Below are 24383 nucleotides of genomic sequence, written 5' to 3'. Positions count from 1 at the left end.
ATTTGTATGGGTGCCTGAGTGTGTGTGTAGGTGGGTGGAAGGTGTGTGACTCTTTGCATAGATGTGTGAGTGGTTGATTCACTGGGTGTATGGGTTCAAGAGTGCATGTGGAAACAGCTGTATGAGTGGATGAGTGTGTGTATGGGTATGTTGGTGAGTGAATGGATGTCTCAGTGGTACATGTTTAAGTAACTACATATGTAAAGGGCAGTATATGTGAGAGCTAGAGTGTATAAATTACTATACGTGAGAGTTAGTGATTGTGAGAGGGGCTGTATGGATGAGTGTGTACTTGTATCAGTGATTATATAAGAGAGTAAGTATGTGTTAGCATCTATATGAAAAAATGAAGGGGGTGTGTACAAATGATAGGTGAGTAAATGGAAGTGTGATTGATTCTTTGCATGACTGACTAGGTGTGTGAGTAACTCTGGATGAGTGGCAGTGTGTGAGTGTCTGTATAGGTGTATGAGTGCATATGATAGCATTGTATTGATTAGTGACTACATATATGAGTGACTGTATGGGTGAATGAGTGGATGTCTGTGTAGACCTAGGAATCAGTGAGTGCATATGTATTAACTAGTATTGGTGCATCTATGCTTTCAAAAATGGTAGTCTGTATTTTAGAGTAGCTGTATCTAAGGTTATATTAGGTTGTGAGGAGGTCACTAGATTTTCACGTGGATGATGTTATCAGTAATGTCATTTGAGATGTCATCAGTGATGTCATCAGTGATGTCACTGACCATGTCATGAATGATGTAATATGCAATGTCATCAGCAGTGCATTGCGGGGGAGCGAGATATAGTCAGCTCAACTAACTATAACAGCGGAATTTTGCAGGTTTTCTACAAGTGAACTGTCCCAACTAACTATAACGTCCCTGAAACCTATGTTTTTTTCAGTGAATTTCTAAGGTTTTTTAAATGCAAATTTCTATTATAATGTGCCTGAAACCTATGGTTTTTTCAGTGAATTTCAAAGGTTTTTAAATGCTATTTTTTAACTATAACATCCCTGAAACCCATTGTTTTTTCTGTGAATTTAAAAGGTTTTTTTAAATGCTAATTTCCAATTATAATATATTAGTAGCATTTGAAAAGTGGAGGAGAAAGGTGAGCATGGCCTCCAAACACCTTTTAGCAATCCCACTGTGTGGGATTTAGCGGAGGTAACAGGAGGGATAGTTAGCCCCCAACACTAACCTTGGGGGCCAACTACCCCTTTTATCACCACCAGTAAGTCCCACTCAGCAGGATTGCTAACTTGCTAAATCAGGCCCGCTTCCTCCCTGCACCACTGTGCAAAGGCGCCCCCTAGCGCATTGTAAGTTTGGGGATTAAGTCCCCTTGAATCTTGATGGTCCCTGGGGGCCAAGTAGCCCACAAGGTACCTCCAGTAAGCGCCACAGAGCTGAGTGGCAGAAATGTCTGCCGAGTCCACACCTCTTTTTACACCACGCTGCAAACGCGTCTTCTGGCGCACTGCTGCTCGGAGGATGAAGTCCAATTGTGTCCTGAGTAGGGGTGGGTGGAATTTGTGTATTCGCACTACGCAAAGCTCCGCAAAATGGTAAAAAATCTCTGCGAGCATGCAAAAGTTCTGCAAATACACGGAATTGCTTGTTCCGCCTATTCGCGGTGCTTTTTTCCTGTTCACGAACGCTGTTTGTGTGCTCGGGGAGTAATGAAATATCTCGCAAACACGCATTTTGGAAGCGCAAACAAGCAAAAAATTCCGCGACGCTGCGGATCACTGAATTTTTGGCAATTTGCGTTCTCCGTGGAACGCGAAATTACCCAAATTCTGCAAACTCCGCAACTGGAACTGAATTTACCGCCCAGGCCTAGTCCTGAGGTTCTCAGGACACAAGAGGACCTCATCGCCCCACCAGCATCGCCCCACTTGTGACTCGGTTACCGAGTCACAAGATGGCTGCCAACACTTCCTGGTTTGAAGTGTTGGCAGGCACTCAGAATTGGGCTTGTGCTTCGGAGGATTTGCAACTCCTCCTCGGTGCTCATATATATATATATTTTTTGGATTTAATATTCCCTACTGCAATCTGGGATTAAGAATTAATGCTAATAACTACAGAAACGCATGTACAAAGAGGTGTTTGCCATCTTCTGCTAATGCACACCTTTCTATCACTTTCACTGATTATAATGCACAGCACATGGATAAACGTTGAATGGTCACTTGCATCTGTTTCATAGCCGCAACTAGCCTCAAGTTATACTCAATGCCTTAGTCTATTCATGTATAGTTAGTGAATAACGCTTTATCTTCTTGCTGTAGATTACACTGTGGGATGAGGCTGTGAGAGTCTAATTTGAGGTGAATACAGCAGCTTTAGAGGGGCATTACATCTCTAGATTTCCCTCATTCCCTATTGAGAATTAGGCGCTGTCCTTTGTCACTGTCTTCTACTGGTTTCTTGCAAACACAATAACAGGAACAAAACCTCCTGGTGGAAATTGGAGATTGCAACACTTTACCACCAAGATGTACTAAGATTTCCCACTATGCAGAACAGCATCTAATGTTGTTGTGTCGAGCAAAGAAGAAAACATAGCACAAATATGTATCTTCTAAGATTGGCCTGCAGCTGATGTCTTACATTGTCCTAGTACATCAACAGACTGACTTGTGTGACACACATCTATGCACCATATTGTACAGGTGACTGAGCAGTGTCTGGCATAGCATTTGTACTAGAGGTATACTCTCCTGTACCATTTCCTATGTGATGCAAAGCAATGAATGGTGTGATGCATTGGATTTGCCCTGTGCACTGCATATCCCATACATTGGTTTCTGGGGTAAATCCATGCATTCCTCCTTTTTTGTGCCTGCTGCCTGGAGGCAACAGTTTTTATTGCATAGCTCAGTGTGTACATCTTAGTAGATCAGGCTGTGTGTAAAAACCTTAGGGTATTAGCTTTGATCCATCCACAAATAACGTCCTCTTTACTCAAAATAATGTAAGAATACATTGTGAAAAATTCACCTACAGCAAAAACACTTTTTTGTGGGATCGTACATAGCAGGCACAGCTTTACATAGCTTTGTGCTCCTTTAGTGCCTGCCAATGACCACCAGACTCATGGTGGCGGTCCTGACCATCCTATTATGACAAGCCGGTCGGGTTGTCCTGGGACTGCCTCAACTGCCAGGGAACTCCCATTCTCTGGCAGTTGCGCAGCGGTCCTTAGGCCACAAAATCCTTGGCAGGACTGCTGTGGCCCCGCCAAGCATATTACGTGTTTCCTCTCTGCCACTGTTTTGATGTCATTGAGCCTGACGTGAAAACCATTGCATAGAGGAAACAGAGGGAGCCCTACAGGGCCCCCTGGTGCTTCATGCCATGTGGATGCACACAGGTGAGCACAACATGTGTCCCCTTGTGCGCATGTTCTCCATTAACATGCACAGCATGGACTGCAGCAGTCCATGCCGTGCAAGAACTGCCTTTTGCGTTCGTGTTTTGGCACCACTCTTGGAACAGCAAAGAACCGCCCACCAGTCCAGGAAAAAACTCCTGAACTGGCGGGTGGTTCCTACACTGGTTTGGCAGTGTGGTAGCAAGGTGGAAATTGTGTATTATATTTTAATGTATCTATATTTAACATATGACAAACTCATTAAAATAAAATCTGCTTTGGGTGATGTAAAATGATGTTATGAGCCTGAAGCCATACGCAGGCCTGAGGCACCATCAGCAAATGACAGTTCCTTTGTAGCTGCGTGAACATTTGCATAATTTTCTTTTGCATAATGGCACAAAATGTCTGCAAAATTATGGAAAATTACTTGTAATTATGCAAAATGCTATTCTATCATTTTGCACTATATTTTTGTTAAAAATACATCTTTCATCAATTTTTGCCATGTTTCGGTGAAAATGTTTACTGCGAATGGTGCATGGTTACATTAATGTGGCGTAATGGCTTAATTGTGAGACTGCCACAAAACAAGGTTAATGCGAAATTCTTGAAATCATGCAAATTACACAGAGATAATTTCAATTTCACCCAGGCCTACTCCTTTGGTATGAATTAAAGGCTCGCCCTATTATTCAAGCCCAACAACTATACTCTTTACATAACCCTGCCTCTGTTTATAGGTTCTTAGGGGCATATTACCAAGCAATAGCGATAATTATCGCTATTGCTTGGTTAAAGACAAAACTTTACCGCTGAGCTGCCGCGATTTTTATCGCAGATAAACCTTGGTATTACCAAGGTTTATCGCAAATGCGATAAAAATCGGCAGCAATGCATGAATATCGCTGAAAAGTCAGCGATATTCATGCATTACCGAGCTAATGCTCTTAGCCATGTTATCCACCTCCCATTGGATAACATGGCTAAGAACTGCTCAGGGCAGGTGTTAGCTTTTGGAGATATTCATGCTTAGCGCGAATATCTCCAAAAGTTGGTAATAGGAGATAGCGATGTTAGCGACTGTTTCCAGTCGCTAACATCTTGGCACGCCCACTTTGCATGTCATTAGTGATAAATATCACTGATATGCAAAGTGGGGCCTCAAGATGGTCGCTATCTCCTACTATTAAACACACAAAAGGGGAGAGGGCCAAATTGTTTATACTCCAATACCCCAGACCCCCTAAAAAGGACTATGTTTACAACAACAGTGGATATACAGAGTTTTTCAAAGAAAGTAAAGGGAAATTCCCAATTTGGAAAAAACTGCCCTCACTCACATACCGAAGTATGTGACATGCTTCATCATAGGGCCTGCTACAAACGCCCTGGTGTAGCCACATCCAGGGCGGAGCATTAGGGAGGGGAAAAAATAATACATTTCCACGTTACAAGACGTACAAAACAATACGTAAATACGTACAATGAGTAACATACATAAGTGATACCGTGAGTAGAGGAACACCTCGTGGATCAAAAGTGCGACACAAATAAGTGCAGTAAGGACGTGTGTTAAAACTGATTAGGGGTGCCAAAAAGAAATAATTACTTTATTAGAACCAATTATGGTACCCTTATCAGGATTAAAAGAAAAGAAAGGATGGGAAAATGCCTTATTGAGAAAATGAAGTTTCTCAAGACTTCCCTCCTACCACTGCTCGAGTCAACATGTTTTGACCATAGATATGTGCCCTGAAAGGTCACCCTGGTCTTCTTCAGGACTGTCACAGTAGGATCCACCGGTTACCCTTGTCTTAATAAGATCCTTGGGTAGCCCAGCTAGATGTAGGTCACCAGGATCCGTACTCTGCTGGGTCTTTTTCTAAATTAGTGGAGGGAGTATCCCCATATGAATCATGGGAAGACAATCACGAGTTTAAACAAGTCAAAAACTCGAACTGATGGCCGCCCGGGGAGTTTCTTGCCCATGAACACAATTGTTCAGTACGGCAATTACCGCCAAAGCAAACCCGAGCTCCGAACCACCGCGTAGTAGTTCGGTGAAAATGTTTACTGCGAATGGTGCATGGTTACATTAATGTGGCGTAATTGCTTAATTGTGAGACTGCCACAAAACAAGGTTAATGCGAAATTCTTGAAATCATGCAAATTACACAGAGATAATTTCAATTTCACCCAGGCCTACTCCTTTGGTATGAATTAAAGGCTCGCCCTATTATTCAAGCCCAACATCTATACTCTTTACATAACCCTGCCTCTGTTTATAGGTTCTTAGGGGCATATTACCAAGCAATAGCGATGATTATCGCTATTGCTTGGTTAAAGACAAAACTTTACAGCTGAGCTGCCGCGATTTTTATCGCAGATAAACCTTGGTATTACCAAGGTTTATGGCAAATGCGATAAAAATCGTCAGCAATGCATGAATATCGCTGAAAAGTCAGCGATATTCATGCATTACCGAGCTAATGCTCTTAGCCATGTTATCCACCTCCCATTGGATAACATGGCTAAGAACTGCTCAGGGCAGGTGTTAGCTTTTGGAGATATTCATGCCTAGCGCGAATATCTCCAAAAGTTGGTAATAGGAGATAGCGATGTTAGCGACTGTTTCCAGTCGCTAACATCTTGGCACGCCCACTTTGCATGTCATTAGTGATAAATATCACTGATATGCAAAGTGGGGCCCAAGATGGTCGCTATCTCCTACTAGCTGTCGCTAACTGGTGTTAGTGACAGCTAGGTAATAGGGAGATAATTTTATCTCCGCTTTCTTGGCTTTTAAAGCCAAAAAAGCGGAGATAAACCCCCTTGATAATGTGCCCCACAGTTTGTATAGTTAACCGGCGCCTACATGTTTGTGAGCCACAGTAGGGGTCGAGATAGCTTTGTCATTTAGGGATCTCTATCTTTAAGATGCATTTATATAAAGTATGGGATTCTTCACTGTTTTGAAATTAGATGCATGTTTTATTTACCATATTGATTCTATAGATTGCAGTTCTTCCTGAAAAGTCTGTTAAACAAATAATGTAAGTGTATGGATCAGAACTACTTCCTGTCTGCCAAAGCTTAATATATATAATATCTTCTTCACAGACTCTCTTTCCAAGCCCGGAGGATGGTTGGCAGATTTATACGTCAGCACAGGCCCCCGATGGCAAATGTATCTGTACAGTTGTGGCCCCGGCACAGAGCACGTGCTCTCGGGATCCTCGAAGCAAGCAGCTGCGGCAGCTGATGGAAAAGGTAAGCTTAAGGCCTTACTTTATTTATCAATGTCTTTGGAGGGTTTTAATTCGGATTAAGTTGATATATAACATCCGCCATCTTGTTTAGCAGTCTAAACTTTTCAGATCAACAAATGTTTTAGGGGAGCCAGAGCGACCCTGTAACTTTAATGTGAAATTCTGGAAAGAGTAACAGAACAAATCCCAAAGTATCGAAATATTACTGGTGACTTGTTAAGGAATAACATGTCAAGTACAAAAATGCATTGAGCTTCAAAAACGAAATATGTCCGATTCTAAAAACACTTACGTGCACGTAGGTGTTTAAAAATGAAAAGGTTTTGGTCTCAAATCCTCAATCACAAGATTTACGGATGTACCTAACAATAAATTCCAATTCATACTGTAGAAAATCCGCAGGTAATTTGTATTTTTATGTGGGTGTATGGAAAGGAGTTTCTTCCCCATAAAATATTTTTCAGCCGGAGAAAAAACAAGAAACAGGTTCTATCACACAGGTCCCTTACTTTGCTTTCTGCGGATTTTCAGAATTATGTTAATGCTGATATAAATTGAATAATATTCAAGTCCTTTCATCCATATCAACCTTACTTTTCTTCTTGAAGAGTATTCACATTTCTTCTGTAAGGTAGATTTGCATGTATGGGTTTCTTCATTCCATTTAAATTCTTTCCATTGTAGTATTTTCTTTCGTTTATAAAGGTTATCACAAAACTTCTACAAACAAATTGTGTATTATAGTTTAACGTATATATATATTATAGATATGACAAAATTATTAAAATAATCTCTTCTTTGGGTGTTGAAACATGGCGTTAAGAGCCTGAAACCATACACCGGCCTCAGGCAGCATCAGCAAATGCCAGCTCCTTTGTAGCGGTGTGAAAGTTTACATAATTTGCTTTTGCTTAATGACACAAAATGTCTGCAAAATTATGGAAAATTACTTGTAATTATGTAAAATGCAAATCTATCATTTTGCACTGTATTTTTGTTAAAAATACATCTTTAATCAATTTTTGGCATGTTTCGGTGAAAATGTTTACTGTAAATGGTGCATAATTACATGAAGTTTCATTATGGCTTCATTTTGAGAATGCCACCAAACAAAGTTAATGCAAAATTCCTGAAATCATGCAAATTATGCCGAACATAATTTACATTTCACCCAGGCCTACTCTTTCGAAATGAATTGAAGGCTCTCCCTACAATTTAAGCACAACATCTATACACTTTACATAACCCTGCAGCTGCTTATAGGTACTTAGTTTGTATTGTTAACCAATGCCCACATGTTTGTGAGCCACAGTTGGAGTCGAGATAGCTTTGTCATTTAGGGGCCTCTATCTTTGAGATGCCCTTATATAAAGTATTGCAACTGAAAGGGCGAGATTTTGATCGATACCTTATATCTATTGATCCAAACCTCGATCTGGTCGACTGAACCTTTATTGCCTGTCTTGGAAGGAAACAGTACACCTATCTGCAAATTAGTTCACCCAAGAAAGGACTCTACTCTCAAAGATCACGGACAACTTCTAGGTTTCAAAAGTTTATTGTAAAGAAATGATAAGCTGCAAATACAGGCATCTCAGAATGAGATTCACGAGATACACAGGTCCAATTACATACATGTGCTCTCGAAAAGCCCTCAGACGAGCAACAGAAATCACTAACACAAGTTCTAAAAATAGCAAAGCTATCAGCATAGACGCATATCTCTCCTTCATTTAGGTTGGAGGAAAACAAACACAGGTTAGGCGTCCCTACCCTGTTCTAGATGGTATCCCTACTTAACCAAATCCCAACCTAACAAAGGTGTCAGCAATGAATGACCCCCAAGGGAAGTCACCCACTCTAAGTCTCTTGGTGAAAACCTAAAGTTCTCCAGTCGTGACCCCTCACTGCCTACCCATCCGCTCTCTAAAGGGTCCTCAGGTCTCTGCTCTAACTCCACCCAGGGGTGCTGTCCCTAATACAAAACAGTCAACAACATTTGAGACGCCCCTTGCGAAACGCCTCTCACGTGGTGCAACTTCAGGCTTTTTCCATGATGCTTTGTATTTGGGCCTCAGACGTTAGAGTTGACCTTGCTTCTCAGTCTCTTCTCCGGCCCGCTGATACCCCTTAAACATTCCAGAACCCTCCTCCATGTCTGGGCCGTCTACTGAACAGACCTCTATTCATTCACTTATAATTGAATCCCCCCTTTCCTGTTGCAGACAGATATCTGCCGCCAAGAACCCAACTCTCATAGACTTCTAAAAAGGCTTGCAACATTTCTCAGCCCAGACATGTACGTGTAAATAAATGCTAAAACATTTCAGGCCTACAATATTTCACATTATGATTATAGCATTCAATTTCTTCATTTAATTAAAGCATGTTAAACTCTTATTCTATTATTTAGAAAACATTACTCTAAATCATGGCCCATTAATGCAATGACCAAAAACGTTAAACAATCTGTGTCGTGAAAAGAAACACCTTCCCTTTTAGCTCCAGCTCTGGCCCTGAGGCCTACCACGTTCTGCGTTTTACCACAGACCATCTTATATGTTAACAGCTACACGACATAGATTCAAAATAATCACGTCTAATAAAATCATATAATGTCACACATTTCTGTATTAGTTCCACTTCTACTTAAATCTCTATATTAGCTATACATTTAGAATATAATTTCAGATACTATTAGCACTCATGGCATTTCTCTTCATGAATTATGCTCTCTATAGGCAAGTGTGATGTACTCATACATTTATATCAGTTTGCGCTCTCTCAGTTCCCCCCTTTGATGACCTCTCGGGGTCATCACTAACATTTAAACTGCAGTTATTGCTGGCATTCTCTGCGCTTCCAGAGCTCTCAGGCTCCTGTACTGATTATCTTGTATGGCAGCCAATCTCTGCAACTGTTCTCTTTGGGCCCTTTCTGACCTTCTTGCTCTGTACCATTTGAATACCCTCACCAATCCCCACAATATTATCCCACAGATCAATATTAGGATGATAGGCTTTAGGATATACCAAATAAAGCTTTTGCCTAAGGTGGAAAACCACCCTCCAACTGTACTCATTCCGTGGCCCACCTTTTCCCAGACATTTTCTCTACTCAAGTCTTCGATCTCTTTGTGTATATTAGTTATGTTCTTAATAACTTTCTCAAGGGGTTTTGAAAGGTCTGGAATGTAAGTGCAACATTCCTGAACCTTCAAAGCCTTACAGACTCCGCCCTCTTTTGCCAATAAGACATCTAATGCAAGCCGATTTTGAAGAACCATAGCCCTTATCGATTGCATCTCTCCTTCTACCAGCATTAAGGACTGAGCAGTGCTGGCAGACAACCTGTCGACAACTGTTGCCAGTCGTCTAATTTTAACATCATTAAGGATTATTCCCAAAAGAGGGAACATAGCTCCAAAGACATCTCCAACCATTTCTGCATCGCCTAAATCTCTCCTTCCCCTCGATGATGTCTGGCCCTCAATGATCAATAAGTCTTGTGCATGATATATTTTGGGGAAGACAATTGCCAAGTAACATGATCCATACCAGTTGTCAGGTAGTCTCACGTAAGCATTTCTTCCACATACAAAATACACATTTGGAATCACTTGCATTCCCTTCAGGAAATCCTTAGTGTAGTACTCTAAATTAAAAGCATGTTCACAGTCAACTTCACCCACGTATACATTTTCATAATACGTTTTGGCTCGGTGAAGACATAACTTTCCTCTCTGTGCTTTATCTAAAGCTATTGGACCACTACTACCCTTTCTCTTGTGTGACTTCTCTTCCTCGGTCCAATCTAATTTCCCTTGTCCTGATTTTTTCAAAATCTTTTGTCTCCTGTAACGATCATCCACCTGCCCTATGAACTTTTTCTCGACCTCTGACACCTTGCATGTCAGATTATTCCTACGGGCATGTGAAGTATCTAAGGTAATCCAAGGAATGAAGAACTTGGCCAATCTGTCTTCACTCTTCCAGTAATCCCATTTATTCATCTGCTTATAATTCGGGACTTCTGGCAACACAGAATCATAATTGGAGAAATAGTATTCAAAACTATCTCTCTCATAAAATATACTAAGCAATAAGCTACATGTAATGCCATATGTCAGAGGGAGGTGATGATATCGAATTCCTTCATCTACAGACGCAGGCAACTGCATGCAGACGTAGCAATCCTTAACCTCCATGGCATCCACGTATTCATACAAAAGTTTAGCATAAGCATTTGACCTAAAGTCTCCTTGGGACTCGTCTACATGTAACCTGCGGGCTTCTGCAGCCAATAACGCTTTCTCTTGAGTGTTTTCCCTTTTCTCACCTGCAACAGTGGGTGTAAGTGTTACTACAGAATTCGCATCAGTTACCTTTACCTCTTCCTCATGTCCCTTTACATAAGAAATTGTTACCACTAAAGCTATTAATATTATCACTCCTACTATTAGTGTACCTATTATACATTTAGCTCTGCGGTTCGGGGTGCCGGCCTCCATTTCGTCAGACAATCTAGCTTTTCCCTTTCTCTTTGCAAAAAAGTTCTTTTCCTCTCGTTCCTTTACAGTCTCTTTCAATCCTTTTTTTTGTCTTTAGAATCCACACAGCTGGAGGCTGACAGCCTTTTTCGCAAAAAGTCCTTTCACAGTTCAAAAAAGACAACCCTAGCCCTTCTCCATCCACTCAAGGGGTTCCCTAAAATTCTCTGCTTCCTGGGCGCTAGGTAATCTTCTTTTCTTCTGCTTGCTTTATTTACAAAGTCCTTTAACAATCGACTATTAGATTTGTGGTTGCAGCTTCAATAGCATAGTTCAATATTTCCATGCGAAGAGTATGCTCTTCATGTGCTGTTATCGTGGTACCAAAGTCGGGGAATTTCAATTCTGTAAGAAACATGTGTTTTAACTTGCTGAGGCGGGGAGGTCTGGGGAGCACGAATGTTAGTGACCCTTCTTGTTCGACACCGGGTACCAACAGTTGTATTTCCACGGTGATAATGGGCTCAGAACTGGACACCACCACCGCTCGGATCCTCCCTGTCTCCGGTTTCACAGACATTTGTCGCCAGATATGTCCACTCAGGTGTGGAGTATCTTCTGTTAGGCACACGCACTCTTCTTGACCTTCTTCGGTCTGGTGCTTCAGCGCCCTGAGCACCTTCTTCTGGGTCTGAGTCTTCTGATATCGGAGGAAGGGTTGCTTCTGGAGTTGACCTCAGGCTAGAACTTCTTCTTTGCGGCCAATTTGCTTCTCCACGTGCCCTTCTACTCCTTCTCCTTCTGGTCTGTTCTCGCTCTCTTTCAGACCTGTCAGGGTCAGACTCGTACTCCCAGCTGTCTTCTCCTTCTGTAGCGTCTTCCGTTTCGCTGTTGTACTGACCGTCCTCAGCTTGGTCAGACTCGTTTCCTGCTTCCACTGGCACCTCTACAGCTTGGCTAGCCCCCTCTATGGCTTCTTGGTCCTCAGCTGGACGTCCATCCGAGAGAGGAGCTGTTTCCAGAGGTGCTGGAACCCTTTTCGTATGCGACGCGTGTATCCAGTTGGGCAGGCCTCCCACCTTTACAGCTGTACTTGTGATCAGGATGACCTGGTAGGGCCCACGCCAACGAATATCCAAGCAGCTTCTTCTCACATGTTTCTTCACCAGGACCCAGTCCCCAGGATACAGGTCATGGCAAGGGCCCTGGCACGCTGGAACCTCTGCAGCCTGCACCGAGCGTTTCACCCTTTCTTGTCGTCTGTTCATATTCCTTTCATGCGCTGCCCTAAGCCATGCTTCAAGGGCTTCAAACTGGGTTGGTCTAGGCAAGGGTCTCTTTGAGGTCATAACTGATTTCAATCGATGTAACACCTCTAATCTGAACGTCCCGTACTTCGGGAACGTCAGTTCCTCATTTCCTTCAGTAATCTTACTCCACTCTGATATCCAAAGGATCGTATGCAACCCAGCATTTACTGCCATATAACGAGCTGGCGTACCCTCCGGCGGGGCTTCTTCCCCTTCATACGATCCTCGCCTCTCTTTCTTAAACAGCGCTTTCAACCATTTAAAACACTTCATAATTATGCGCACAAAATCCAGCCTCGCTACTCTGTTTACTTCCTGATGACAATCCACCAATCCTGTCGCGGCTTTGCTAGCTTGGCCTATCACAGCGCGGTCTTTCTCCTGTTGGCCAATCACGTCGCGACCCTGTATGACGTGTTCGCTAGCTGGCCTATCACAGCGCGGTCTTTCTCCGGTCAGCCAATCACTGCGCGACACCACCTGACGTCTCTTTTCTCCGCTTCGCAGCAGCACCCCTCCTTTCTCAACTCGTCTCCCGGTTATGCATGCGTCCCATTCATACACTGAAAAATGACTACTTCCGACCAAGCGGTCACTTCTCTCGACTGTACGTCCACAGTCTATCTGTAATTGTCAACACAACTGACGAGATGTCTATCGTCTCTCTGATAGGTTACTTACACACACAGTAACTTCCGACCAGCGTCCGTTACTCACGCACTCACTCTTACGTTCCCCCTATCTCGGTCTCTCGGGTGATCAATGGTACCTCATGACCCCCTTCACACTAGTTGACAATTACTCTGGGTGTCCGATACACCCGAACCACTTAAGCTCTCCTTGAACTTAAGATTTCCACCGGTTGCGCGCGCTCACAACCTGTTCCACAGTCACTCTACAGACATTCAACTCCGCCAGACATTACAACATAGATACAATACAAAAACACCGCAATCTAACACGCATAACCCTTTATACTCACTCTCAACCGATACTGCTGCTTTTTCTGTCTCACGTCATCCGGATCTTCATCTGCGGGCTGTTCTTCCGATCATCGATTTCTAGGGGCCTTGGGGTAAGCTAACCTGGCCTAGGTCACCGTCCTCAAGAAGGCAACCATCCTCTATAGCTACCAACTGAAAGGGCGAGATTTTGATCGATACCTTATATCTATTGATCCAAACCTCGATCTGGTCGACTGAACCTTTATTGCCTGTCTTGGAAGGAAACAGTACACCTATCTGCAAATTAGTTCACCCAAGAAAGGACTCTACTCTCAAAGATCACGGACAACTTCTAGGTTTCAAAAGTTTATTGTAAAGAAATGATAAGCTGCAAATACAGGCATCTCAGAATGAGATTCACGAGATACACAGGTCCAATTACATACATGTGCTCTCGAAAAGCCCTCAGACGAGCAACAGAAATCACTAACACAAGTTCTAAAAATAGCAAAGCTATCAGCATAGACGCATATCTCTCCTTCATTTAGGTTGGAGGAAAACAAACACAGGTTAGGCGTCCCTACCCTGTTCTAGATGGTATCCCTACTTAACCAAATCCCAACCTAACAAAGGTGTCAGCAATGAATGACCCCCAAGGGAAGTCACCCACTCTAAGTCTCTTGGTGAAAACCTAAAGTTCTCCAGTCGTGACCCCTCACTGCCTACCCATCCGCTCTCTAAAGGGTCCTCAGGTCTCTGCTCTAACTCCACCCAGGGGTGCTGTCCCTAATACAAAACAGTCAACAACATTTGAGACGCCCCTTGCGAAACGCCTCTCACGTGGTGCAACTTCAGGCTTTTTCCATGATGCTTTGTATTTGGGCCTCAGACGTTAGAGTTGACCTTGCTTCTCAGTCTCTTCTCCGGCCCGCTGATACCCCTTAAACATTCCAGAACCCTCCTCCATGTCTGGGCCGTCTACTGAACAGACCTCTATTCATTCACTTATAATTGAATCCCCCCTTTCCTGTTGCAGACAGATATCTGCCGCCAAGAACCCAACTCTCATAGACTTCTAAAAAGGCTTGCAACATTTCTCAGCCCAGACATGTACGTGTAAATAAATGCTAAAACATTTCAGGCCTACAATATTTCACATTATGATTATAGCATTCAATTTCTTCATTTAATTAAAGCATGTTAAACTCTTATTCTATTATTTAGAAAACATTACTCTAAATCATGGCCCATTAATGCAATGACCAAAAACGTTAAACAATCTGTGTCGTGAAAAGAAACACCTTCCCTTTTAGCTCCAGCTCTGGCCCTGAGGCCTACCACGTTCTGCGTTTTACCACAGACCATCTTATATGTTAACAGCTACACGACATAGATTCAAAATAATCACGTCTAATAAAATCATATAATGTCACACATTTCTGTATTAGTTCCACTTCTACTTAAATCTCTATATTAGCTATACATTTAGAATATAATTTCAGATACTATTAGCACTCATGGCATTTCTCTTCATGAATTATGCTCTCTATAGGCAAGTGTGATGTACTCATACATTTATATCAGTTTGCGCTCTCTCACAGTCTTCACTGTATTGAATTGTAAGTCTTTGAATGACATTTGCAGCCCTTTCCTAGCAATATTTATACTTAAATAACATATTTCAATATTAGCCTATGAAGCTAATAATCTCACAATAGCGAAAAATGAAATTGGCAGTTTTTCTCTCAGTAGGGTTTACAAAACTTCTTTTTTAATGTCTCTGCTTATACTTACAAGGCACTCCACTCCTTGGGCACATATGGGAGACCGACAAAGTGGCATGTGTAAAATTAAAGTTGATTATCACTTTGAAAGTACTTTTAATTCCCAAGTCAAATGTGCATAGAATTTACTTTTGAAGACAGTCTACAAAGCCGTCTGCCTTCAAAATTGACAGCAGGCAACACTCAGGTGCAGGAAATCTATTGCCCCCCATGCTATAATAATATATACAAGGGAGTTATGGGTGGTTTGAATCCCTCTTGCCTTAATGTATATTAGGGACTTACAGGGATCTGTCATTGCCAATTGCACTTATATCTAATTATCAAGTACCTTTTTCATCAGAGCACTGGCCCTGGGCCTGATAGGAGAGCCTGGGGTACAGTCAGAGCCAGTTACCACCAGTATCAGTCACACAATGGGCGTGAACAGGGCAACAACGATGACTTTCTCACAGATTCCCATAGTCTGCCAAACAACTGGCATTTTGGTTCCTCTCCGAGCTTTCTGTTATTGCATACAGATATATAACACATAAAATGACATACATCTAAAACCAGCCAGGACTGTCGGGTTAGTCAATGGTTGTTAGATGTTTAAGCTAAATAAGTAACAACAATATGTTTGTTGTAAATAATTAGTACAGAAAATGTTTCTGTTCAAATATTGTGAGACTGTGAATGTAAAATATTATTGAGGCATGTAGATAGGGTAGTGGTCTTCAGAGTATTTCATCCAACCCCAAAGCTTTCACTGTTAGACATATACACCCTTTTTTCTCTCCACATCTCATCCATCTGCATATCTCACACCTCATCTCTTTCCTCTTCAGCACCCTCTTTTCACTGACTCTTGAAGCATTTCCTCACAAACCTTCACTTTACCACCCCCAAACACAAAAAACCCACTCACCTGTAAGTGCTGTATTATCTCCTAATTTCACAGTGTCAAGATTTTGATAACAGCGTATTGCCTTCATACACATACACACACTTGCACAGAATCACAATTGCTATTGAAAAACGTCTAGAAGCTTCTCAATGGTCTTAGCTCCTAACCTATCAGACCAGGCCTTTCTGCTGTGCTGCCCTACAGCAAAAGGCTCCTGCGCCACCAGAGCATCACAAAAAGCGAAGTACCCGAGGCGCATGGGGCTTATAAATAAGCTCCAGGGTGTTTTTTGTTGAAAGAAGTTTCCCTTTCAAGCACATGGATAGTTACCAATTTAGTATAATACCTCATGTTATAATGGAAGGAAGTAAAGTATAAGATAGGGTTCACCTAATTGTGTTTCATTTCCATGAAAGAATGAGCATTGCTCTCGCTATTGTTAGACTCTACAGAAAGACAGGGAGACTGGGGAGGAGGTTGAATGGAAGTAACGGCCTCTGTCAGAAAGGCTACTACAACAAGTAAGAACAGCTCTAATGCATCCAAGAGTCTCCGGCCTTCAAGTCACACGCAATACCTTGACATTTGCGGTGTACATCTAATTAGGGCCTCGTGACGAGTGACAAAGGAGTTACTAGTCCCATTGGGGAATTCTACGTAATTTGTTGTCCCTGATATTTGTTGTTCTGTAAAATAGCTTGGAAAATGAGGAATTACGAGGGGAATCAGGAATGGATTCACTAATTCCCTCTATAATTCCTAATTTTTTAGGGTGATCCTATACCTCACACTTATAATTGCCTTGCTCCTCCCATCCCTTCCAGTGAATCACTATCAGGAACGTGCAAAGTGGTGGCGTAACAAAGGTCCCCCAGCCCCCTCTGCACAATTCCCTGGCTTGAGCGCCCCTGAGTAAGTCCATGGGGGGCCCTCCATGTATATTGCAGGGGGGGGGCTAAAGTTTCGTAACGCCACTGGTGCAAAGACAATTGTTTGGACACATTTATTTTTTTAGTGCTTCCACTGCATTAGGCATAACTGAGCTTTTGTCTCTTAACTACAACATGGTAAGACAACTCTGTTGACGCTGCCTCACTGGTCCCCAATGTCTGCATTAAACAGGGTGTACTAGAAATTGAAAAAGAAAAATACCACTGTTGTGAAGAAGTTCAAAATTTACAATCATCAAGGCCATTTACATGTGTTAAATATCACCGCTTAGGCGTTATAGGCTTTCCCACATTTGTTTCAAAATCGCGACTTTTGCAATAATGTATTTCGTAAAAGTAAATGAACATGGATAGAAACATTCTGCACATATTTAACATTCTGTAATGCAGAGCAAAAATATACTTTTACATCTTGAATTTAACAAAACGTAGTAGAAATAAAATTACGTTTGCCCACCTCTTGAATGTAGGAATGGGCTTTAAGATAGATATTTACTGTGATACTATAAATTATTTCTTCATGGGACTTTGAATGTGCAGTGCAAAAAGTGTGCAGCCCCAAACCGTCAATTTCAGCGTCCGCTGTGGACCCCCAAGGGGCATGATGTGCCTACCTTGTCCCCTATTGTGACATTGAGAATATTTTATTTTGACATGCGGGCTCTACCCTGCATCCTATAATTGACAGTTACGTGAGAATTGTTTCTCTTTGGCCATCCAATCAAACCTTCGGTTCCGCAAACTCTTCTTTTTGTGCGAAGAATGAAAATGGCCAATGAAGCAAAAACGCTTCCTTGTCCAATAAGTGCCTTTTAGTGTTTGTATATTTAGTCCACTGACAACTGTACACTCAGCCCTTGAATCAATAGAGCCAAAATAGCAAGGATATACAAAAGTATTAACCCTTTTAAGTCTTTTGACACCTTTTTCAAACAAGTTTTTTACCAAACAAAAAAAGCAGGCTTTCTCATACTTTTTTCACCTTCATGCTAAGTTCAGTATAAATGCGTTAAGCCTTTTTCACTGTAGCTGAGAACAAAAATTCCTATTGAAGATAAAATGAGAAAAAACATATTTTTAATGTTTTTTCCCCTGAACAGGAGTACACATGATTTGATTTTCCAGACTTTCATTGTCTAGGCTAAGTAATTGCCAAAATCGTGGCTAATCAATCGTTGGGTCAAAAGTTCTAGGTAATTCATGATTTTTTTTACCACGTTTTCTGGAAAGGGGCGACCATTCGGTCCCCCCGAACGTATGGTGGAGTACCCCGATCCCCCCGGGAAGCCATCTTGGGCGGGAGGCGTAGCCGGGGCGCGCCTTTTCCCGCCCTGGAGTGGGTTGTCCTAGACACTGACGCACTCGGCCACGCCCTCGGTGGCGGGCGGGGGCGGGTTGACGCCCGCCCCGAAGACGGATAAAAGAAGCAACAAGCCAAGAAACATCCTCTTGTTCCTGTGCTCTGAAGCTGCACCTCCCCACTGCACGTGAGCTCAGGACGGAACGAAGAGCCAATTTTGAGCGTTGTAATCTTTCTTTTTGTTTTACAGATATCCCGTTTGGGAATGCCTAAGAAAATCGAAAAGCGGGTCAGTACCGATCAGATGCTCCGCATGCTCATGAAGGAGGTAGCCGATTTGAAGAAGCAGATGGCGGCTAAGAACGGGGAGGGAGGACCGAAACGGCCTTTGCCGGGAGTAGTCCCCGGTGGGAGAGGCAAGAGGTCCAGAAAGGGGGCGCTTGGGGGTGAAACTCCGGTCCCAGTTACCCCACTTGAGGAGCCAACCCCGGTGCCGAAGGGGGGGAATCCGATCCCCGTGGTGGTCACCCCCGTGACCAGAGAAGATATGCCTCCCGAGTTAGCGGCACAATTGGCAGCGTGGTTGGGAAAAGATAACGAGGGCACCACGGCTGACGACGCCCGGGCAGTAATGAGACAACTGCGGGAATCTAGGGAGGCTGCGAAGACACCAGCTTCTGTTACCCCGCCAGTTACGGCGGCGGAAAATGCAACGGGCCCAGTTTCGGCGGCAAATGCAGCTTCTGGTTCAGGTAAGCGGCCATTGCCGATCGCGGGGGAAGGGTCCGTACCTTCACGAAGGGAGAAGGTGGCTCAGCATGTTCCACTGGAAATTAAGGAAAAGATTTGGGCGAATAAGTATGTTAATATTTTTTCTTTGCTTACCGACCATTACGAGATGGAGCATGTTAAGAGCCAAAAGGAGCTCATGCATCCGAGTGTTTGGCGCGCAAAAATGGCCGCCTTTAAGGTTGACGAAAACATTGGTACTTGGGGCAGAGCGTGGGGCATTTTTACCTCCATCATGGGTGAGCGCAGGCCCGAGTTGCTGACCGAGTTGCCTATTTATCAATCGCGTATCATGGAGTACTCCGTAGCGTATGGGGGCAATCAGTGGTTCTGCTATGACAATATTTTTAGAAAAGCTAAGGAACATGACCCAGTTTTGACTTGGGATTGTTACGACTCCGTGTCATGGCAAAAAATGGAGAGTACTGGAATGTTAAAAGTACCATTGTCAGTGAGTAGCGGGGGTGAATCTTCCCGCCAATAATCTGGGACATCCTTTCGGACGGGTGCAGGTAGCGAGTACCACTCGAAGACGAGTGGCAACGCAGGTAAAAGGGGGATCTGTTGGAATTTTAACAGAGGTAAATGTACGAGGCCCCAGGGGTCATGCAAGTTCAGACATGAATGTGGGGGGTGTGGGCAGCCATCCCATCCTGAGTCCATGTGCAGAGCCAAAACGGGTAATAACGGTGGTAAGGGAAGCGCCAAACAGGTCTGAAATAGTCCGAGGGGCGACTTTACCTACTCCGATTGATACCATGGCAATGATTCCTTGGCTCAGTGAATACCCGGATCATGCTTCCGCTGGGGTGTTGCGGAACGGGTTTTCATATGGTTTCCGCATCCCAGTGGGGGATTTTCAGGGTGTAGCTAATTGTACGAATCAACTATCGGTCTTACAGCATTCGGCTGTGGTACAGGCAAAGATTGGGAAGGAGGTGACTCGAGGTCGTGTCGCCGGTCCATTTGACTTGCCACCGGTGGATAATTTTGTGTGTTCCCCTCTAGGGGTGGTCCCCAAGAAGGACCCGGGTGAGTTTCGGCTGATACATAACTTGTCAGCCCCACGTGGTCTTTCCGTGAATGATGCGATAGACCCGGAGGTGTGTTCGGTGCGGTACGCATCTTTCGATGAGGCCGTCGCCATGTTGCAACGCCTGGGGCCCGGGGCGCTGATGGCAAAATCAGATATCGAGTCAGCGTTCCGGTTGCTCCCGGTACACCCAGACGATCAGCGTCTCCTCGGTTTTAGGTTTCAGGGTCGCTATTACATGGACAGATGTATGCCAATGGGATGTTCTATATCTTGTGCCTATTTTGAAATGTTCAGTTGTTTTTTGCAATGGGTCTTCACAAGGAAGACGGGTTTTCAACATGTTATGCATTATCTCGATGATTTTTTGTTCTTGGGGGCAGCCAGGGATCCAGAATGTGGACAGGCTTTAAATGAATTTTGTGTCTTGATGAACCAATTGGGTGTGCCATTGGCGCCAGGTAAGACCGTGGGTCCCTCGACTTCCCTCGAGTTTCTGGGGATCGAGCTCGACTCGGTAGAAGGTTGTTTTCGACTACCAAGAGAAAAGATTTTGAAATTCAGGGCATCCCTTGAAACATGTATCAGTGAGACTAAAGTTAAACTGCATCAATTACAACAAGTGGTGGGCCAGTTGAATTTTGCCCTGAGAGTAATGCCGATGGCCCGCCCCTTTTCCCGCTCGATTGCACAAGCCATGGTCGGCCTGAAGGAGGGTCATCACCGCACAAGGCTCTCGGCAGAGGTTCGCCAGGACATGCGCATTTGGTTGGCATTTCTTGCGGATTTCAATGGTCGATTAGTCTGGATAAAACCGGCGGTGTCCTCTGAGGAGCTGGGGCTGTGGACGGATTCGGCGGGGAGTATAGGTTTTGGCGCCATATTCGGCACACAATGGACGGCTCAAAAATGGCCGTCATGGTGGCATGAGTGCGGATTGACGAGGAACATTGCTTTTCTCGAACTGTTCCCTATTTTGGTGGCCCTGAAAACTTGGCCTGAGGGGTTCCGGGATCAGTCTGTGGTGTTTTGGTCTGACAACATGACCGTGGTTGAGTGTATCAATAATCAGGCAGCACGTTGCAAATTGTTGCTGAGACTGCTTAAAGAAATTGTGTTATTGTGCATGCAGTTGAATGTGCTCTTTAGGGCAAGACATGTCCCGGGGGTATTGAACCAAGCGGCTGATGCGCTTTCTCGTTTCCGTATGCAGGCCTTCTGGGGTTTTCTGCCCGCAGCGGACCCGGTGGCAGCACCCTTTCCCGAAGCTCTCTGGTCTCTCGGTGCCCCGAACTACAAAACCTCGTGGGAGAGAGTTTAGCGCCCAGGACAAGGAAGGCATACGAAGGGGCGTTCCGTTCCTACTGGTCCTTTTTGGGTTCTGCTAGGGGGGAGCTTTGGGGCCAGGAGGAGCTTGTCGTTAAATTTTTGCTGTCTTTACATCAGGCAGGCAAATCAGTAGCTACGGCCCAGAGGCATCGGGCCGCCATTTCCTTTATGGCAAGGGCTCATGGGATCCAGGACCCGACAGCGTCTTTCGTAGTCCAGAAAGCGCTACGGGGGTGGCAACGCTTGGAGGGTCGCAAAGCAGATGAGAGGCGCCCGATAGGTCTGGATAGGTTGGCCCTGTTATTTTCCGTACTCCCGGCAACGTGTTCATCACAGTATGAGACAGTGTTATTCCGAGCCGCTTTTGCGCTAGCATTCCATGGGGCTATGCGGGTAAGCGAACTAGTGGCGAGGAACGGGCGGGATACGATGGGGGGATTGTGCCAAGAGCACGTTCAGGTCAAGGGGGAGACAATGACTGTCTCGTTTGTCAGGTCCAAAACCGATCAGGGTGCGTTTGGGGACTGCATAATCATACAGAGGATTCCCGGGTCCCCCATGTGCCCTGTGGTTTGCGTAGAGGAATATTTAGCGCAGAGAGTGGCATCATGGGGGGGGACCTTTTTGAGACACGCTGACACCACCCCACTGACAAGGTTTCAGTTCCAGCGGGTGCTTGCGATGTCGATATCGGCCGCGGGCTTGAACCCCGGCGAGTTTGGGACCCATTCTTTTCGGATAGGGGCTGCTACAGAGGCTACAGCCAGGGGTCTGAGTGTAGAAGAAGTAAAACGTGTAGGGCGTTGGTCCTCGAACTGTTATAAAAGGTATGTGCGCTTGCACATGTTATGAAGCTGTATTGATGTACTCACGCTTCTTGTTTTGTTTGGTTTTCAGTTGCGCAAGCCTACGAGGCGGGGCGGACTGTGCAGTCGACCCGACACATGGGGACCAGCGGTCAGACATCACCGGCTGGGAAAAAGGAGGTGTGGGTCGTGGGCCACTCATACGTGAGGCGTGCCGCGGACATATTCAAAGCAGGTGACATGATTCACGTGGCTGGGGAATACGGGTACAGTGTGTCCTTCTACGGAAAGGGCGGGCTCTGTATTGACCAGTTTCAATCCTTTTTCGAGGGTTTGTTAGGGCGGACAAGGTCACCGCCGTCTATAATCATAGTCCATCTTGGGGGCAACGATTTGGTGGCCACTGGTAGACGACTTCTTCTTGAGGCAATGCTTTCCACAGTAAGTTGGTTGGCAAGGAGAGTTCCAGGGTGCACAATTGCATGGTCCCACATGATCCCACGAAAAGTGTGGCGGGGGGCTATTTCTGTTTCTGCTCTGAATCATTCAGTAAGGAAAATAAATAACAAAGTGAGTAGATTGTTTCGTTCAAGTTCTCTGCATTCTGTCTCGCATGGTTGTATCAGAGGGGACAGTATGTATTTGGGGGACGGTGTTCATTTGTCCCGGGTGGGGAATGAGTTACTCATAGGAGACCTCATAGCCTGGTTAAAGAGTTTATAACATGACCTTTAGGCAGGAGTTGTTGTGGGGGGTCCGGATAGCCGGTCAACTATCCGGCCTGTGGCGGTAAGGTCGTGATCGGTGAGCAGTAATTGGAAGATCCCTATGGGGGGGCGTCACCCATTACGGATGGGAGCGCTCGGGGGAGGTGGCCATTGGCCCCTCAACGGGGAGGCGGTCCCGTCTAAGGATAGGCCGCCGGAAGGAAAGGAAAGGTGGTCAAGGCCCCTTCCTGGATAGGAGGGGCTACGGGCCCTCCTGGGGAATTTCCCGGGGCCAGGACATCTGCGACGGCAGATGGGTAAGTTGTGTGGGGTTCGGGAGGGGGTTTACGCTACCTCTTAGACACCTCACACGAGTCCTCGGACGACCGTTAAATGGCGTCGAGTTCATTGGGGCCCCCGTCAAGTCCAAGGGAAATTGGTAGATGCACTTGAGGTACGCCTCTGTGCGGTTGGTCCTCTCACAAGTGAGGGTTGTATTTATGGTTTAGGGATCTGACACCGGTTACGACCTTGCCGTTGGCCCTTAACGTTAGGATGTACAATTTCAAGTCAAATGTTTTGTAGGATGTTGGATCGGCTAGGAGAATCTTTGTATTAGAGATCTGTTAAGGTTAGCCAAACATCGTAATATGGAAATGAAATTGTACATAATATGAAACTGTTATTTTAATGTTTTGATTTTGTTTCATATTTTAATAAATACGGCCGGGAGGGTCACTCCCTCCCGCCTTCCAAAAGTCCAGAACCGTTTCGGTTTCCCATTCTTGGGGATTGTGTTGAGAGGGGGTGGCGGGTATCTCAGCCATATGGAAAGGGGCGACCATTCGGTCCCCCCGAACGTATGGTGGAGTACCCCGATCCCCCCGGGAAGCCATCTTGGGCGGGAGGCGAGTCTCGGCTGGTATGCCCGAAGCGGCGTAGCCGGGGCGCGCCTTTTCCCGCCCTGGAGTGGGTTGTCCTAGACACTGACGCACTCGGCCACGCCCTCGGTGGCGGGCGGGGGCGGGTTGACGCCCGCCCCGAAGACGGATAAAAGAAGCAACAAGCCAAGAAACATCCTCTTGTTCCTGTGCTCTGAAGCTGCACCTCCCCACTGCACGTGAGCTCAGGACGGAACGAAGAGCCAATTTTGACCCACCCACCAGCCCCTGAGGACAGCTAGTTGTTTCGAAATAAAGTTTTGATCCTATTTTCTTACAGGTTGTGAGGATTGTCGTGATAAGTTTTTGAGTATGCAATAAAGATGGTCACTTTCAGTATGTTGTGCAAATAAAGGATTTTTGCAGTGGTGTTGATCAGTAATCATGCTTTTAATAGGCTATAATTCTTTCGTGATTTAGTAATTTAGGTAGATTTGTCGTATTTATTGT

At 44.7% G+C, this 24383-nt stretch overlaps 1 protein-coding gene across 1 annotated transcript in view; it reads left to right on the top strand.

Annotated features, from left to right (window-relative positions):
• The window catches only part of OLFM2 (olfactomedin 2), a 456349-nt gene that overhangs the window by 171410 nt on the left and 260556 nt on the right, over positions 1–24383 (top strand). The window contains exon 2 of the mRNA XM_078659181.1: positions 6514–6663. Within this exon, the coding sequence (XP_078515307.1) occupies positions 6514–6663 (150 nt within the window). The remainder of the gene's footprint in view (positions 1–6513; positions 6664–24383) is intronic.

Source organism: Lissotriton helveticus, chromosome 1_1, assembly GCF_964261635.1.
Source record: "Lissotriton helveticus chromosome 1_1, aLisHel1.1, whole genome shotgun sequence".
NCBI lineage: Eukaryota > Metazoa > Chordata > Amphibia > Caudata > Salamandridae > Lissotriton > Lissotriton helveticus.
Note: the sequence above shows the minus strand (reverse complement) of the source record. Positions and strands in the feature narration are given on the sequence as shown.